This window comes from Delphinus delphis, chromosome 16, assembly GCF_949987515.2.
Source record: "Delphinus delphis chromosome 16, mDelDel1.2, whole genome shotgun sequence".
Lineage (NCBI taxonomy): Eukaryota > Metazoa > Chordata > Mammalia > Artiodactyla > Delphinidae > Delphinus > Delphinus delphis.
Window position 1 is genome coordinate 46,784,111 of NC_082698.1, and position 19,631 is coordinate 46,803,741.

A 19,631-nucleotide genomic window follows, 5' to 3' on the forward strand; every position below is an offset into this window, starting at 1 on the left:
AATCAGCCAATGTAACCCATCATATTATTAAACTAAAAAAAGAAGGAATAAAACATGATCATATGCAGATAAAGCATTTTGGTTTTTTTTTGTTTTTATTTTTTTGCGGTACGCAGGCCTCTCACTGTTGTGGCCTCTCCCGTTGTGGAGCACAGGTTCCAGACGCGCAGGCTCAGCGGCCATGGCTCACGGGCCCAGCCGCTCCACGGCATGTGGGATCCTCCCAGACCGGGGCACGAACCCACGTTCCCCGCATCGGCAGGTGGACTCTCAACCACTGCGCCACCAGGGAAGCCCCAGATAAAGCATTTTAAAAATTCCACATCTGTTCATGATAAAAAACTCTCAGTAAAAGAGACACAGAAGTAATCATCCATAACCTGATAATGGACATCTACCAGAAAAAAACCCCACAGCTAATATAATATTTGATGGCAAAAGAGTGAAGAGTTTTTCTTCAAGATTAAGAACAAGGCGAGGATGTCCCCTCTCACCACTCCTATTCAACATCACACTGGGACAACAGACTGGAAAGGAATGTATAAAACTGTCACTATTCACAGACATGATTGTCTACATAGAAATCCCAAGCAACCTATTAAAAAAAAAAAAAAACCTCCTAGAACCAACACATGAATTAGCATGATCTCTGGATACACAGTTACATATAGAAATTAGTCATATTCCTATATACTAGAAGTAAACAATTGGGAAACGAAACATTTAAAATACCGCTCCAGAATAAACACATAAGTATAAATCTAATAAAAAATGTGCTGGCTCTGTATGTTGAATACTATAGACCTTGATTTTTTTAAAAAAAATCATACATCTACTGAATATACAAATGGAAAAACATTCTGTGTTTATGGACTGGAAGACTCAATAAAGTTAAGGTTTCAATTCTCCCCAAATTCATCTATAGATACAATGCAATTCCAATAAAAATCCCAGCAGGATTTTTTGTAAATATAGGCAAACTTATCATTAAATTTCAATCTGTGAACAACACTTTAAAAGTAAAAAGACAAACCACAGACTGGGAGAAAATATTTGCATCTGTACAATGGAATACTACTCAGCAATAATAATGTATGAACTACTGATACAACAAATTGGATGGATTTCAAAGGCCTTATGCTGAGTTGAAAAAGCTAGCCTCAAAAGACTAAACATTTGTACTTGCATTTATATGTTATTCTGACAAAGACAAAACTATAGGAATAGAGCAGTGGTTGCCTGGGTTTAGGAATTGAGAAAGGGTTTCATTATGAAGGGACAACATTCAGGAACTATTTGAGGGGGTGTTTGTCCTGTATCCTGATTGTGGTGATGTTCACATGACTCTGCACATGAATTAAAACCCAAAGAACTCTACACCAAGAAAGGGACTTTTATTGTATGTTAATTGGACAAATAATAATAAGAAAGAAAGAAAAAGTCACGAGACTAATCCCAAATCACAAACACTTGATTTTCAAACATCCTGCCTCTAGCACTGAATTTCCCACCCACAGTGAGACTGTTCTTGGCACCACCAGCCCTGAAGAATGGCTAAGGTGCCAGGAGTGCTTCTAACATTTGGTGTTAATTTATCCAATTCAACTGAACAAATATTTATTGACCTAAGTATTTTCCTGGCATTTTGGATACATCTATAAACTAAACAAAGTAAAAGCCATACCTGATATGTGAGAAGAAGGGTAGAGACAGTAAAGGTAAACATAATAAATAGGTAAATTATAAATAATAAAAATTATTGTTGTTATATAATTTATACTATACTATATATAGTATTGTATAATATATATATGTTATTATAACATAGTATATTAATGTAATAGAATAATGAATACGCAAATTATATATTATGAAGAAAGGTGATAAATATTACTGCCAAAAAAAATTAAAGCGGAGAAAAAATCAAGAGCGCTAGGGTGTAAGAAGGAAACAATTTACAATTTTAATTTGGGGGGCAGGGTTGGCTTGTTTGAAAAGGTAACATTTGGGTGGACCTGAAAAAAGGGATGCAGATATCCAGGGGAAAAGCATTTTAAGCAAAGGGAATAGCCAGTGCAAAAGCCCCCAGAGTAGGAGTATGTCTGGCATGTTCAGGGAACAGCAAGGAAGCCTGTATTATTACTGATACTAAAGCCACACAAAGAAAAGAAGAGACCAATACCCTCATCGGTATATATGCAAAAATCCTCAACAAAAAACTAGCAAATCAAATCCAACAGCATATTTAAAGGATTATATACCATGATTAAGATCCCAGGAATGCAAGAGTGGTTCAACATAAAAAAAAACAATCAATGCAATACACTACATTAATAAACAAAGGGAAAAAAAAACAAACAATCACCTCAACTGATATAGAAAAAAACATTTGACAATATTCAGTACCCTTCCATGATTAAAAAAAATGCTTGAGGGACTTCCCTGGTGGCTCAGTGGTTAAGAATCTGCCTGCCAATACAGGGAACATGGGTTCGAGCCCTGGTCTGGGAAGATCCCACATGCTCAGGAACAACTAAGCCCGTGCGCCACTACTACTTGAGCCTGCGCTCTAGAGCCTGCAAGCCACAACTACTGGGCCTGTGAGCCACAAGTACTGAAGCCTGCGCACCTAGAGCCCATGCTCTGCAACATGAGAAGCCACCGCAATGAGAAGCCCGCGCACCTCAGTGAAGAGTAGCCCCTGCTCGCCGCAACTAGAGAAAGCCCGCGTGCAGCAATGAAGAGCCAACACAGCCAAAAATAAATACATTAATTAATTAATTTAAAAAAATGCTTAACCCACTGCCCTCTCCACCTTCTCCAGACCCACACAGTGGACTGGCTGGCCTAGAAGGATGACATCCTTCCCGGGTAGCAGGATCTGGTAAATACCAGAGAAGGTCTGCATGATTAATCACAACCACAGCTGCCATTTATTGAGCTCCACTGCAGAGAGAGTGTGTGTGCGCATGTGTGCGTGTGTGTATGCTGTGTGCGTGGGGTGTGTGTGTGTCACACGTGCTGTGAAGGAGGTGGTGTGTGTGTTATGGTTCACAGAGATTAAATTAAATATTCTGTATCTTGGGAATCTCATTATATATTCTGGGATTTATATAATATATATCTTCTATTTTGTGAAAAATGTTACTTAATCGTAGTTACATAGATTACCTAATGCTTGTGAAAGCAAAGCACAGCATCTGGCACACAAGGGCTCAGTAAACGGCGGCTGTGACCATTATCTAACTAACTAACACCATTAGCATCTCCAGTCCTCACCTCACAACACTCCTCAATGTGGATACTCTTATTATCCCCGCATGTGAATTGGGAAATCAAAACTCAGTGAGATAAAGTAAAAGGCACAAGGAACACTAAGGTGTAAAGCACACAGGCCTGAGCCTAAGGCCCACAGCCTCTGTCTTCCTTCTGGAGACCACAGCCCACTGTGTGTGGACAGGTCTAAGCCAAGTTGCTTGCCCAAGGGGATGCCAAGTGTCAGTGGTGGGCATGGGTGAGCACCCTGTCCACCACGCCCAGCCCACTGCCTTGTCCTTTACCCCACAGACTCTCTCAGGAGAGGCTGGGGTTTCACTTCCCCTTTTCTAACCATTAGGGAATGTCAAGGGTGATGTATTTCTTTTAAAGACCAAAAAATTGCTCTATTTATGAAATCTGATTCTTGTACATTTAAAAATTCCTCATTGTGAAACCAGGATGACATTTGACACAGGAGTTGTCTGTAAAGAATCAGGCCTGATGCCATCTACAAGTCAGAGCCCAAACCTTCAACTTCAGTCTATTGTGGCAGAACAAGCAAGTCATCACTATTACTGTGGAAGCATCCAGAAAAAAGCAGGACAAATACACACACACACACACACACACACACACACACACACACTCAGAAGCACACACAGAGGCTTTGGAGGTAGACCTGAGTTCAAAGTCTTGCTCCATCACTTACTAGGTGTTAACTTTCAACCATGTTTCTTATCCTTTCTCCATTTCTTTATTGGTAAAATGCTAAAATTTGAGAGGGAATTAAATGAAAATAAGTCATTGGTGCTCAGTCCCCAGAGACATTCAACCAATGACTATTGCTTTTCATCACCTAATACCACTTACTAAATGTTTTTGATGCTGACAAATACTTCCCTGCCCTCTAAAAGCTGGTAGGATAAGTAGAACAAGGTTCAGCACTGAGATCCTCAGTTAAGCTGCATGCTGTCCAGATGGCCAGGACAAAGGCCTCCTCAGAGAACCCTCTGCCCCTGGAATAGAGAGGTCAGGGGACCTCAGAAAGAGAATTCTCCCAAGACAAAGCAAGAAGAGAAGGGCCTGGAATCTGACCAAGGCCTAGCTACAAAGGGCAGCTGCAGCCTCACTGAGGCATTGCTGTGTCTGCAGAAAGGCAGGATGGCCAGAATAAGGATGGGCTGCATGGAGTCTGGGAAAAGGAAAATCTCGGAGCAAGACTCACAATTAAAAATCATCAACCACACAAAGAAACAAGGAAACTTCAGTTTAAAATACACATTAAAAAAAAATAGCTCTTTACTGTTTACAGGAAAAATACCTAAAGCATGAGGACACAGAAAGCTTAAAGGATAAAAAATAATTCAGGCACATACTAACCAAAAGAACACTGGTGGAGCCTTATTATTATTAGATAAAGTTGTTATGTTCTAATGGAGATTAAGAAGGTCATCATATAATGATAAAAACTTTGATACCTCTAGATGATGGAAAAATTACAAATGTGTGTGATTCTAATAGCCTCAGATACATGTAAGGCAAAAGTTAACAGATATTGGGACTTCCCTGGTGCTGCAGTGGTTAAGAATCCACCTGCTAATGCAGGAGGCATGGATTCAATCCCTGCTCCGGGAAGATCCCACATGCTGCGGAGCAACTAAGCCCATGCGCCCCAACTACTGAGCCTGTGCTCTAGAGCCTGCAAGCCACAACTTATGAGCCCATGCGCCACAACTACTGAAGCCTGCACGCCTAGAGGCCATGCTCCCCAATAAGAGAAACCACCGCAATGAGAAGCCCGCGCGATGCAACGAAGAGTAGCCCCTGCTCTCCGCAACTAGAGAAAGCCAAGGCACAGCAATGAAGACCCAACGCAGCCAAAAATAAATAAATAAATAAATTTATTTTAAAAAAATTAACAGATATTGACAAAGCTACCATTACAATGAAATATATTTAACATATCTTAGTAGCTGATATGCCAACGATCTTAAAATTTGAACAACTGACAAATTTCATCTAGAGGACATAAATAGAGCATTGAACCTAACAATTGGAAAATGTGCATTATTTTCAAGCACCCAGGAATATTTATGAAAATTTACCACATTGGGGACACAAAGTCAAGCTCAACTAATTTCAAAGGATTAGCATCATACAGTCCACTTTGTTTCAAGATGACAAAGTTAGAAGTCAGTAACAAAAAGATGATCAAAAATACTCTAACTTTGGAAATTTATAATTCAAATAAGATTCAAGAGTAAACCTGTAAGTCATAAGGGAAATTAGAAAATATTTAGCAGTAAACTGTATTGAAAATTTGATATAATAAAACTTGTGTGATGGAACTAAAGTAATAGTTACAAGGAAATTTATATTTAAAAAGAGGACTTAAAATTGGTCTCATAACAATTAAATTAAGAAAAAGAATACTAGAATAAACCCAAAGAAAGTGGAAGGAAATAATAAGAACAAAAAAAGAAACAGAAAATCGATGTATGAGACAGGAAAAGCTGAATGCTGGTTCACAGACACATTAATAAATTAACCTCTGCTAAGAACGCTGGGGTGCTGCAGGCAAAAGAGAAAGAATACACAAATGATAGTGTTAGGAATAAAAAGTTAAAAGGATATTGTGAATGGCCTTATGCCAATAAATTAAAACAGGTGAAATGAGAAAAATAAACTTGAAAAATAACTTACTATGAATCATGCAAGAATAAACTGAAATTTATTCTCACAAAAATATATCTTTGCAGAGGTGACATCAACACCATTACGGTGTGAAAAGCTCCCTTTGTCTCTCCCCTTCAGCCTACAACTAGCGAAACATTCCTAACTCCAGAAAGCTTCCTCTGCCCAACACAGCAGGATGCTGGAGAGATCCATACATCTGTACATCTGAAGGTGGGTGAATTGGGACACACAGAGGAGGCAGAACCACGGACTAGCAGAGGCAGTGCTGGGATCCTGGCCCCTGGCCACAGCTGCTGAGTCTGCAGCCCCAGCGAACCTGGTAGCAGCAACAGAGGTGGCACGTGAGACCTAGGCCTCCCAGCCACAATGGCACCCATAGCCACAGGGAGCCGGACAGCAGCGGTGGCAGGACCTATGACCCTGGTCCCTCCAGCCAAAGCAGCACCCGCAACTCCAGCCTCCCCCACTCCTACCAATGACAGCAGCACCCACCAACCCAACAACCCTGAAGGTGGCAAGGGTGGCCATGACTCTGGCTTCTCCCCTTCCCCACTGTGGCAGCAGTGTCCGTGACCCAGGTGTCCCCAGACATGGTAGAGGTGCCTGCCATCACACTGTCCCAGGCAGAAATACCAGTGACAGTAGCAACACTGGCAGCAGCAAGGCACAAGCAGTGGCAATGAGGACACCAGAGAAACCTCTGGCAGAGGTGCTGGAGGGTGGAAAATGCTGGTTCTCAAATATAGCCGGAGGCCACTCAAGAGAAACAAAAACTTGGGCTATAGCACCACCTACTGAAAAACAAAAAGAAAGGCCTTTAATTAAGAACTCGAACTGTTAGAATCAAAGTAAAAAAAACTTTATCTAAATAAGAAAGAAGTTTGCTCCTTCAAATGCACCAGCAGAGGAACAACTCATCAAGGACCATGAAAACACAGTATCACAAAAAGAAAGTAACAATTCTGTAAAACTTCAAGTCACAGAAGATTGTGATCTAACTGACAGAGAATTCAAAATAGCTGTCATGAAGAAATTCAATTAGCTACAAGAAAACTCAGAAAAGCAGTTCAATGAGCTAAAGAGTAAAATTAATAAACAGAGGAATACTTTACCAAAGAGACTGAAACTCCAAAAAAGAACTAATTGGAAATTCTGGAGCTGGAGAACTCAAAAAATGAGATAAAGAATGGATTAGAAAGCACTGGAAATAGAGCAGACCATATGGAAGAGAGAATGAGTGAGCTTGAAGTTAGAAATCTAGAAATGATTCAGGTAGAAGAAGAGAGAGAAATAATATTTTTTAATAAAGAAACTACAAGAACTATCAAACTTGATTAGAAAAGGCAACATAAGGATAACGGGTATCCCAGAAGGAGAAGAGAGCTTATTTAAAGAAACAACAGTTGAGAACTTTCCAAACCTGGGAAGAAACTGGATATACAAGTCCACAAAACTAACAGAACACCCAATTATCTCAATACAAAAAGATCTTCTCCAAGACACATTATATTAAAACTGTCAAAAGTCAATGATAAACAATTTTAAAGACAATCAGAAAAAAAAAAGACAGTAACCTACAAGTTACCCCATTAGGCTATCAGCAGATTCCTCAGCAAAAACTCTATAGACCGGGAGAGAGTGGAATGACATACTCAAAATATTGAAAGATAAAAACTGTCAACCAAGAACACTCTACCCAGCAAAGTTATCCTTCAGATATGAAGAAGAAATAAAGTCTTTCCCAGACAAACAAAAGCTGAGGGAGTTCATCACTACTAGACCTGCCTTATAAGAAATGTTGAAAGGAGCTCTTCTACCTGAAACAAAACATCAAAAGTACAAAAAACTTTGAGTAGGTAATAAACAGACAGAATCAGAAAATTGTAACTCTTCACCAGAGTTAGTTGTTAAACAATTATAGCATAAAGGTTAAAGGGGGGAAAAAGCTTTAAAAGCAACTATAGCTACTTCAATTTGGTAATAAACTCACAACATAGAAAGGGATAATTTGTGGCAACAAACATAAAAGGGGAAGAAGACAAGGACCAAATCTGTATAGGCAAATGAAGATGAGACACTTTCAGCAGAAAAAGAACTATGTAATCTCTGAGACAGTTTATACAAACCTCATGGTAACCACAAAACTAAAATCTAGAGCAGAGAAATGAAACATAAAAAAGAGGAAACTTAGAAAAATATCATCTAAAACCACTAAATTAAGATGACAGAAAATCAAGGAAAAAGAAACAATGAAAATACAGAGCAACCAGAAAATAAAAGATTAAATGGCAGTACAGAGTCTTCATATATCAATAATCACCCTAAATGTAAACGGAATGAATTCACCAATCAAAAGACAGAGAGTGGCTGAACAGATTAAAAAACAAGACCCAACTATATGCTGTCTCCAGGAGACTCATCTCAGCTCTAAAGACAAATATAGGCTCGAAGTAAAGATATGGAAAATGATACTCTAAGCAAATGGCAGCCAAAACAAAAAAACAAAGAACAGGTGCAGCCATACTCAGATCAGACAAAATAGACTTCAAGTCAAAAAAGGTAACAAGAGACAAAGATGGACATTATACAAAGGGGATGATCCACCAAGCAGACAGAACAACTATTAATGTATTTGCACCTGATGTAGGAACACCAAAATATATAAAGCAATTGTAAAAAACCTAAAGGGAGAAATTGACAGCAACACAGTAATAGTAGGGGACTTTAATACCCCACTTACATCAATAGATAGATTACTCAAACAGAAATTCAACAAGGAAACACGGGCCTTAAGTGAAACATTAGAGCAGATGGACTTAAATGAATATAGAACATTCCATCCAAAATCAGCAGAATATACATTCTTTTCAGGTGCACATGGAAATTCTCAAGGATAGACCATATGTTGGGACACAGATCTCAATAAATTTAAGAAGAATGAAATCATATCAAGCATCTTTTCCAATCACACCTGTATGAAACTAAAAATCGACTACAAGAAGAAAGCTGGAAAAACCACAAATATGCGGTATCAAAATCTGTGTGATGCAGTAAAAGCAGTTCTAAGAGGGAAGTTTATAGCAACACAGTCCTACCTCAAAATCTCAAAAAAAATCTAAACTTACACCTAAATGAACTACAAAAAGAAAAACAAACAGCCCAAAGTCAGTAGAAGGAAGGAAATAATAACCACCATAATGGAAATAAATGAAATAGAGATTAAAAAGACAATAGTATGAAACTAAGACATGGTTCTTAGAAAAGATAAACAAAATTGACAAACTTTTAGCTAGACTCACCAAGATAAAGAGACAGAAGGTTCAAATAAATAAAATCAGAAACAAAAAAGAAGTTACAACAGATATCACAGAAATACAAAGGATTTTAAGAGAGTACTCTGAACTGCTATACACCAACAAATTGGACAACCTACAAGAAATGGATAAAATCTTAGAATCACACAACTTTCCAAGACTGATTCATGAAGAAACAGAAAATCTGAATAAACTGATCACTAGTAAGGAGATTGAAACAGTAATAAAAAAATATCACAAAAAACCAAAGTCCAGGACCAGACAAATTCAGTGGTGAATTCTACCATTCAAAGAAGAATCTCAAACTCTTCCAAAAAACTGAAGACAAGGGAATGCTTCCTAACACACTTTATGAGGCCAGCACTACCCTGATACCAAAACCAGACAAGGACAACACAAAAAAAGAAAATTATAGGCCAATGTCTCTGATGAACATAGATGCAAAAATTCTCAACAAAATATAAGCAAACCAAATATAACAATACATTAAAAGGATCATACACCATGATCAAGTGGGATTTATTCTGAGGATGCAAGGGTGAGTCAACATTCGCAAATCAATCAATATGATACATCACATAAACAAAAAAAGGATACAAATCATATGAGCATCTCAATAGAGGCAGAAAAAGCATTTGACAAGATACAACATCCATTTATGATAAAACTCTGAATAAAATGAATAATGGCCATAAATGACATATATGTCAAACCCAGCCAACATCATACTGAACAGAGAGAAACAAAGCTTTTTCTCTTAGATTAGGAACAAGAAAAGGATGCCACTCTCACCACTCTTACTTAACATAGTAGTGGAAGAATTAACATTGTTAAAATGTCCAGAATTACCTAAAGCAATCTACAGATTTAATGCAATCCCTATCAAAATCCCAACATTTTTCACAGAAATAGAATTTAAAAGTCCTAAAATTTGTATGGAACCACAGAAGGCCTTGAATAGCCAAAGCAATTCTGAGAAAAAAGAACAAAGCTGGAGGTGTCCCTAATTTCACACTCCCTAATTTCAAATTATACTACAAAGCTACAGTAATCAAAACATATATAAAGAAGTCAAACAGGGACTTCCCTGTGGCACAGTGGTTAAGAATCCACCTGCCAATGAAGGGGACACAAGTTTGATCCCTGGTCTGGGAAGATCCCACATGCCATGGAGCAACTAAGCCCGTGTGCCACAACTACTGAAGCCCGCGCGCCCAGAGCCCATGCTCTGCAACAAGAGAAGCCACCACAATGAGAAGCCCACACACCGCAACGAGTAGCCCCCACTCGCCGCAACTAGAGAAAGCCTGCGTGCAGCAACAAAGACCCAACGCAGCCAAAAATAAATTAATTAATTAAAAAAACAAAACTCACACAACTCAACAACAACAAAAATTTTCTAAATGGACAGAGATCTAAGTAGAGATTCCAGAAATGACATACAGATGGCCAACAGGCACATGAAAAGATGTTCAACATTACTAATTATTAGGGAAATGTAAAGCAAAACCACAATACGATATCACCGCATGCCTGTTAGAATAACTATTATAAAAAAGACAGGCAACAACAAGTACTGGTGAGGGTGCAGAGAAAAGGAACCCTCATACACTGTTGGTGGGAATGTAAATAAACAGTATGGAGATTCCTCAAAAATTAATAATAGGGCTTCCCTGGTGGCACAGTGGTTGAGAGTCCGCCTGCCGATGCAGGGGATATGGGTTCGTGCCCCGGTCCGGGAAGATCCCACATGCCGCGGAGCGGCTGGGCCCGTGAGCCATGGCCGCTGAGCCTGCGTGTCTGGAGCCTGTGCTCCACAAAGTAAACTTTAGGGCAAAAAGCATTACTAGAAATAGTGGAACACTTGATGACGAGAAAAGGTTGAAGTCACCAAGAACACAATAACAATTCCAGGGACTTCCCTGGACGTCCAGTGGCTAAGAATCTGCGCTTCCACTGCAGGGGGCACGGGTTCGATCCCTGGTTGGGGAACTAAGATCCTGCATGCCACGCGGTGTGGCCAGAAAAAAAAAAAAAAAAAATTAATAATAGAACTACCATATGATCCAACTATTCCACTTCTGGGTATTTATCCAAAGGTTATGAAAACACTAATTCAAAAAGGTATATGCACCCCTATGTTCATTGCAACATTATTTACAATAGCCAAGATATGGAAACAATCTAAGTGCACATTAACAGATGAATGGATAAGATGTCACACACACACACACACACACACACACACACACACACACACACAGTGGAATACTACTCATCCATAAAAAAATATGAAATCTTGACATTTGCAAAAATATGAATGGACCTTGAGGGTATTATGCTAAGTGAAATAAGTCAGATGGAGAAAGATAAATACAGTATGATTTCACTCATATATGCAATATAAAAAATACAAAATAAATGAACAAACAGAACAAAACAAAAATAAACACATAGATAACAGAGAATGAATGGATTAGTAGTTACCAGAGGGGAAGGAGGGATGGGGGAGGGCAAAATGGGTAAGGAGAATCAACTGTATGGTGATGAATGGAAACAAGATTTTTGGTGGTGAGAACACTATGGTATACACAGAAGTCGAGTTATAATGTTGTACACATGAAACTTATATAGTTATAAACCAATGTTACATCAATTTAAAAAATGTGCAAAGACTCTACAGACATTTGTCCAAAGAAGATACACAAATAACCAATAGGCACATGAAAAGCTTCTCAATATCATTAGCCTTCAAGGAAATGCAAATCAAAACCACAATAAGATACCACATCACCCCCACTAGGAGGGCTATAATCAAAAAGATAATAACAAGTGTTGGCAAGAAGGTATTCAAACTGAAACCCTCACCCACTGCTAGTGAGAATGTAAAATGGTGCAGTCACTTTGCATAATGATTTGGTAATTCCTCAAAATGTTAAATGTAGAATTACCATATGATTTAGCAGTTCCACTCCTAGGTATCTAGCTAAGAAATATGTAAACATGTATCTACACAAAAACTTGTACATGAATGTTCACAGCAGCACTATTCATAATAACCCCAAAGTGAAAACAATCCACATGTCCATCAGCTGATAAACGTATAAGTAAACTGTGGTATACACACTGGAAAATTGTCAATAAAAAGAATGAAGTATTGATACATGCTACAACATGGATGAACCTTGAAAACATTATGCTAAAGAATCCAGAAACAAAAAAAATCACATACTGTATGATTCTATTTATATGATATATCCAGAATAGGCAAGTTCCTAAATACAGAAAGTAAATTAGTGGTTGCCTGGGACTGGAGGTAGGGGCAGGGGAAATGGAAAATAATGGCTAATGGGTATGGAGTTTCTTTTGGTGTGATAAAAATGTTCTAATCAATTGTGGTAATGATTGTATATTTCTGTGAATATACAAAACAAATTATTGTACATTTTAAATGGGTGAATTTTAGGGTGTATGAATTATGTAAAAGTAAAGCTGTTTTTTAAAAAGGTAAAAAAACAAAAAAAAAAAGAATAAATCTTCTCTCAAGAAAACGTCAGGCTCCTGAGATTTTACTGGCAAATTCTATCACATAGCTAAGGAACAGAAATAGTAGGACTTCCCTGATGGCACAGTGATTAAGAATCCATCTGCCAATGCAGGGGACACAGGTTCGAGCCTGGTCCGGGAAGATCCCGCATGCCACAGAGCAACTAAGCCCGTGTGCCGCAACTACTGAGCCCGCAAGCCACAACTACTGAAGCTCGCATGCCTAGAGCCCGTGCTCCGCAATAAGAGAAGCCACTGCAATGAGAAGCCTGCGCACCACAATGAAGAGTAGCCCCACTCGCCACAACCAGAGAAAGCAACGAAGACCCAATGCAGCTAATTAATTAATTTTTAAAAGAAAGGAATAGAAATAGTAATCTTTCCATAAACTCTTCCAGAGAATAGAAGAGGGAACACTGCCCAATTTATGAGGGTAACACAAATTTCATAGTAAAAATAGTCAAGAAGGAGTGTGAAAGGCTGAACTTTCTCAAGAACAAAAATTCTTTTCAAAAATTAGCAAATCAAATCTAGCAATAATTATATCATGAGCAAATTGTGAAGGAATGCAAGGTGAGAAAACTAATCGATTTACCAGATTAACCAATGTAACAGCAACAATCATATGATTATTATGGTAGCTGGAGAATTGACATCCATCCCCCTCACCACCAACCCCCAACACGTCTGGCCAAAGGGGGCTCTCTTTGGAGAAACACGTGCAATGTCTTTCAGAAGACTGTCCTGTGGTGTTAAAGGCAAGATGACCTGGAGAGGTGGCAGGCAGCATAGTTTACTGAAATATTTGTGTTTTGTCATTGCTGCTTCAGAGGAATGAAAAAAAGACACCAACTATTTTGTTGCCTTGTTCGTTTTTCCCCTCTCGCTCCAAGGTGGTGGGGGGTTCTTTGCGCTCCCCTGCTTTAGTGGAATTCTGTGTTACAGGGATGAAAGCAAAAGGTTATCGAAGTATGAGGTCCTTGAGGAGATGAGCCTGCAGAAGTAAGAGAAATTGTCCTTGTTAGGGGAAATGGAAGCAGCAAGAAGAACAGGAAGAGTCCCATGATTGGGAAGGATGCTGTTGTTTGTGTCTTACAAGTCAAGGACCACACCCACACCCTGGCAGTGCCCTGGCAGGTGGGGGGGGGGGGGGGAAGCTAAGACCTAGGAAGCAAAGGCTGCCGGGCATACCAGGGAGGCTGGGCCCAGGCATCAAAGCTCCCAGGAGCAGCAAAGATGCCAAAGAAGAAAGTGAGCCTATGGGCAGCAGAGCTCTGCCCTCAGTTTCTAAGATCGGGTAAACTTCCCTGGTTCTCCTGCGACCCGACAGCATCCCCCAGCCCTGTATTGAGTTGGATTGGTTTTCTGCCAGCTCTCAGGGTGGGGGTGGGTGAACGGGGAGAGGGCCTTGAAAACAAAGTTAACTTGATTTAAAGAAAAGACAGTCCTGCTTTCACCAGCAAAGCCCTCTGGGGTCCCTAGGAAAAACAAAATGGAATCTAGGTGATAAAATAAGGTCTCACCTCCTCTCCTGTGCTTAGTCTAGTTTCACTTGCTCATAGGGTACTGCACACAGAGGCCCACACCACGCACCTCAGACCGGAGTTCCTAGTGCGAAACGGCTGCACGGGACACTGCAGCCCGTGGATCATGCGCAGAAGCGCTGCATACGACACTCAATTCAAGATGGCGGCGGCGAGCTGTGTGCAGAGACGCTGCACCCGGCACTGCGATCTCCGCCCCCCGCCCCACCCCACTCTAGATCCCTAAACGGCAGCCCCACCCCTGGCCTGTCAGGAGAGCAAGTGAGTTGGCACCTCTCCATTCTCTGATAAAAGAAGAAAGCTTTCCTTTGCTTCTGAATCCAACTCCGTCTCGTTCTATTCGCTGGAACAACGCCGGCCGGGGACACCTACTCTGAAGAATAAGTAACAACGTGACGGTTCCTCACAGCCAGTTTGTACTACGCGTGTGCGGGGTGCTTACGTAGGACTCGGGAGACAGAGATACACTGATTACAGATTAGGGAAGCAGGCAGCAAAGCTCTACCTGTCCTCCAGGTCTGGCCACTGCTTGAAGTTTCCCTGGGGGTCACTGCCGGCTTCTCCCTTCTGAGCGTCCACAACCGCCTCCTGCCTCGCCCTCGGCGAGTCCTTCAGGTCCTTGCACAGGTGGAGGGTGCCTCGGGCCATGCTGTCCAGGAAGCTGAGGATCTGGAGGCAGCTCTGTATCTTGGGTGGGAGTGGGCTGGCAGAGGAAAAAGCCGCACTCATCAAATCGGCAAATGGCCTGGCCTTTGTGTCCTCCCGGGAGTGCGGAGGAGCGCCCTCTTCCTGCAGGGCCCCGAAACAGCCCAGCAAGCAGAGGTCCTCTGCCAGCTTCTCAAACAGCCCGGTCCTCCTAAAGAAGTCACCGTTGACAGGGTCCAGGTACAGTGCTGCAGACACAGCACAGAGGGTGTGCAGGACCAGGTCCAGGGTCTGGCTGGGGGACACTGCCCCCCAGGTCTGCAGTGGGGGCTCCCGGAGAGACCCCTCCAGGTCAGAGAGCAGGGACAGCAGCCCATTGAACCCACTGGAGACTCTGAAAGCGGCACGGCCTTTGGGTGTCTCCAGGATCCGGAGCAGAGACTGAAACCAATGAGAAACAAGTGAGTGAGATGGAGGAGGCAGATCTTTAACGCTGAGCTCCCACCCATCCCTGCCAAAGCGTTCCGGGTGCTCTTCTGCGCTCCACTCCGTAGGAACAGCGAGCTACCGATGCGCGACTCTGAAACACTGGGAGGTCAGTACCATTCCTCTTACTTTTAGTTTTGGGTTGTGCCTCAGTGTCTTCATTCAAATGGCTGCTCTTAAAGGCTATGCTGCTTTATAGGGTTGACTTACAGTCCTGTATCTTGACTTAAATGCATCTCCCTCCACAAAGCTTTCCCTGACCCTTAGCTTGTTCTCATCCCAGGCTGAGCGCTCACACCTCTAAATCCCCAATCAAAACTCTCACCACACTGTATTGAAGCTACTTGAAAATTGTCTCAGCCTTCGCCTGCATTGAAGCCCCATGAAATCAGGCTTGCTCACTGCTGTGGAACATAGCACCTACATAATAAATATTTGCTAAACTTATGGAATGAACCATTTCCTGTATTGCAAAAGGAGACTCAGTGAAATCTATATAAAGCAACTTATTACTATTTACCTCCCTCTCTGTGCAAGCACAGATACTTCTAATAAATGAAAGATAGTCAAACAAATCTACTTAAAACCTGGTGTGAAAATATGAGGAAATTAAGGTGGAGAAGAGAAATCCTAATGGAAGGAAACATATAGATATAGCATATAATATAGACCGTGTGTGGAGTTTAGGCTATTTCAACACACATATGCAATCTACCTTCTACAGATTGCTGAGATTTCTACTGGACAGCCAAACTTTTAATTCCTTCTAAAATCAAATATTTTCTAAGCACTTCCAATATACTATTCATTGAGCCCTGTGCACGATATACACTAGGTATTCAATAAATGTTTCAGAAGGAAAGAAGGACTACATTTAAGAAGTTCTCATTCTGTGCTAAAGTTTCACACCTAAAAGTGAAGAATGCATGGATGATCTCAGGTAAATATCACAAGCCTCTAACTTTTGGTATTTAGTTATTTACTATTCATGAAAATTGCATGGGACTGCATCGAAGACCCAGGCTTCTTAGGCATGTTTCCCAGAGAATGGCCAGTCCCTGTAGTTTTGCTCTGGAGGAAGATTTGAATTGTTTTGTCCTTTCAAGTGTTTAGTGTTCAGTGACACAAGAAAGAGGATTGTCCGGGCAGGCACAACTTAAAGTCAATTTCAGGATGCTTGAAACAAGTTTCAAAGAGAAAAAATAAAAAGAAATTCCCGATTTGAGAGAGAGGGGGTGATGCTGTGTCTTAAATGCATGGTTTAGGGTGACAGTCTATAGCATAATGCATGAAAGTCCATTGACAAAGAGAAAACTGGTGGGTCAGAAAAAAGGAGGGAAGGGATTAGATTTTTAAATTCTCATATAGAGAAAGTCAAATAGAAATTCAGTAAAGTTACAGGTAGCTATGAAATATGAAGTCATGCACTTTGCAGGGCAAAGGTGATTTTCTAGCTCTATCTCTAAAATGCTGGTAACCCTAACCTAACACTAGAGTTTTATCTGAAACAATATAATGTGTACCCCTAACACCCAAATTCTGTTATCTAATATTATATTCTGCTACACGAAGCCTGAGCTGCTTGGCAGGCAGTCAACCCAAGCTTGGGGTAAGAAAGCACAAAATGAGGCAGGACTAAGTAAATGCATACAGGCAAGGACTCTTTCAAAGATGGAGAGAAATGACGACCAAGGCGCTGCTTAACATGCTCCCACGGCCCCATCCATGACATTTCAAGAAATTAAAAACAAAGATTGTAGAAACTAGGAGAATCTGTAAAAGGCCAAAGGCCACGATTATGTTCAAAATGGACAAATTATCATATAGAGTGATGTAGAAAGATTCATCCCTACCAGTGTGGGTCAGTTGATCTTTTCCCAGTTATAGGAGAAAACAATGCATGACTTATGGTGGTTAGATCAAAGACTACTCACCACAGCTCAGGGAGTGACTGTGGTGAAATTGAATTGTCATTTTGTTCTTTAAAAGAAACAGCATCAGGGCCGTGCACTAACTGGGGATCAAATGAGAGTGGTGGGATAGACTTCAGGGAAATGGGCTTTCCAGACTGCCTGAAAGCTAGAAGCAAAAGTGAAACATTAAGGACCAGGCAGTGACAACTGCTTTCTCCTCCTGGGTGAGGATATGACCCAACTACTTCTGAATTTGGCTCAAAACCCAGGAAAGTTTGATATTTGTAGACAGGTCCTTAAAGAGAAGATTGTATATAGACTGTTAGAGCAGATTCTTCAGAATAGTGACATTTGGTGAATGTAAAACCTTATGGTTTAGCAACACAGAGCTTTCTAGACCAGGCACGGCCTTTCTCTTTATAGACTGCATCACCACAGCTGCCTTCCTCAAACCCCACCCCCAACCCCAGGACACTGGGGCCAGTCCTCTGTGCCTGCCTTGTGTGAGCAACTCACTCCGCACAGAATATTGTTTCTTTGGTCAAGTTGGAAATGAACTCTAACCTTGAAGTGCATGTGGTGGTGGTAGTTTCTTCCTGCCAACTGATAACCCACACAAAAGGCTGAGCATTAACGTGTGGTACAGCGTGCATTGCATTGTGTGTCTCGACCTGTCTCAATGTGACTCGTGCCGTGGAAAATAAATACATCACCGAGACATCAGGAAGTCTTAAGCTGTGAAACTGTAAACTGTCTAGATGTATGTGAGTGTTTTTGGTGGCTCCTAAAACTACGATGAGGTTGTTCAAGGCAAATGGAATGAATGGAGCTCTTCTGTTTATCACATGACGTGTGACAAAACAAACACCCAAAAGAGAGAGTAATTAAAAAATAAAACTAATCAGATTAGAGCAATTGTCTAAGTGCTGGATGACCACTAAAACCCCCCTCTTTCCTTAAGAAACCATCTTCCAGTTGTCCAAGTTGACACCAGACGTTGCTCAGAAGGTCTCCATCATTCAAGGAATGTTGAGAGCAGATATTTTAAAAAGAAAGCAAACCAGTAATAGTGTCTGTGTCTCTCAGAGGGTCTATCCTCTGTAATTCCTAGACGGTTCTTTTCTCCTCCTGTTGGGAGGGGTGGAGAAAAAAGCAATGGCTGACCTTAATTGTTGCTTTGTTTGATTTATTAAATTCAAAGTCATTATCTAAAATGGGGGTAATCTCATTAGAACTTAGACTGCTCTATTATTTCTTGGGATGGGGTTAATTTCATATTTGCAGAGTCATAAAGTAAAGAGCCCCAAATCCAATTACAAAGGCTTAATTTCATAGCAACTAAAGAGAAACATTTCTATCATAAAGGAAAATAAATACTGCACTACTTCGGGAAACGATTTGTCAGGAACTGGGGACCTGGGAGGAGGGTCTCCATTACTGTCATTCAACTTTGCATGATAATGCATCACCTAGGCTTGAGAGTCTACGGAAGGGAGTAAATTTAATCAGCTGAAGTCAAAGTAATCAGGCTAGGGTTGACACATTTCAAGAAAGGTCAGCGTTAAGCACATTTTCTCCTCCTTAACTCAGTTACCATGTCATCCTCTCTGAGTTAGTATTCCTCAAGCTTGAATCTATAAAATGGATGTCTGCTGCAAAGCGCTAACTACGTTAGGACTAACAGGATTTATTTCACATTCTATTATTTGTTATTCCTCATAATTTTCCACGTGTCATGCTGGAGGACCGGTGAGGTAACGCGATTAAGCTCAGAGTTGAACAGCTAAATGTATATTAGCAAATCAATCTGAATTTGTGCATAACCCAATCACAGTCCCACTGGCCATGGAGAGGAAATTCATTTGCTTACATTATTCTTTAACTCGGTTATCATTTGCCAGAATTAGGTGGTGAAGTCACATGTGCCTCTGTATTGGTATGGAAGCACCACTGGATTTTGGGAGCAACTGCCTTAAGTCACATGTTTCTGGAGGAATTTTCTCCTCCAGAGCAGCTGGCTGATTCTCAGGGAAGGGAAATGAGGGTGGCACCATGATGTGAATACACTTCAGAGATGACAAACCTTTATTGGGTGGTGAGGCAGGGAGTCGTGCCTTTGAAATCCCCTCCCTCCACCACTTTCACCTCATCCTACATCTGACCCACTTTGCAGGCACAGTGCTTTGGGCAGAGTCCACTGTCAACTGCCAAAAAAGGAAATCTAGCCA

At 40.8% G+C, this 19,631-nt stretch overlaps 1 protein-coding gene across 2 annotated transcripts in view; it reads right to left on the minus strand.

Moving 5' to 3' along the window:
* Nucleotides 1–19,631, minus strand: part of WDFY4 (WDFY family member 4) — a 277,878-nt gene that overhangs the window by 214,384 nt on the left and 43,863 nt on the right. For both annotated transcript variants that reach the window (XM_060034652.1, XM_060034651.1), the window contains exon 13: nucleotides 14,865–15,445. In XM_060034652.1, the coding sequence (XP_059890635.1) occupies nucleotides 14,865–15,445 (581 nt within the window). The remainder of the gene's footprint in view (nucleotides 1–14,864; nucleotides 15,446–19,631) is intronic.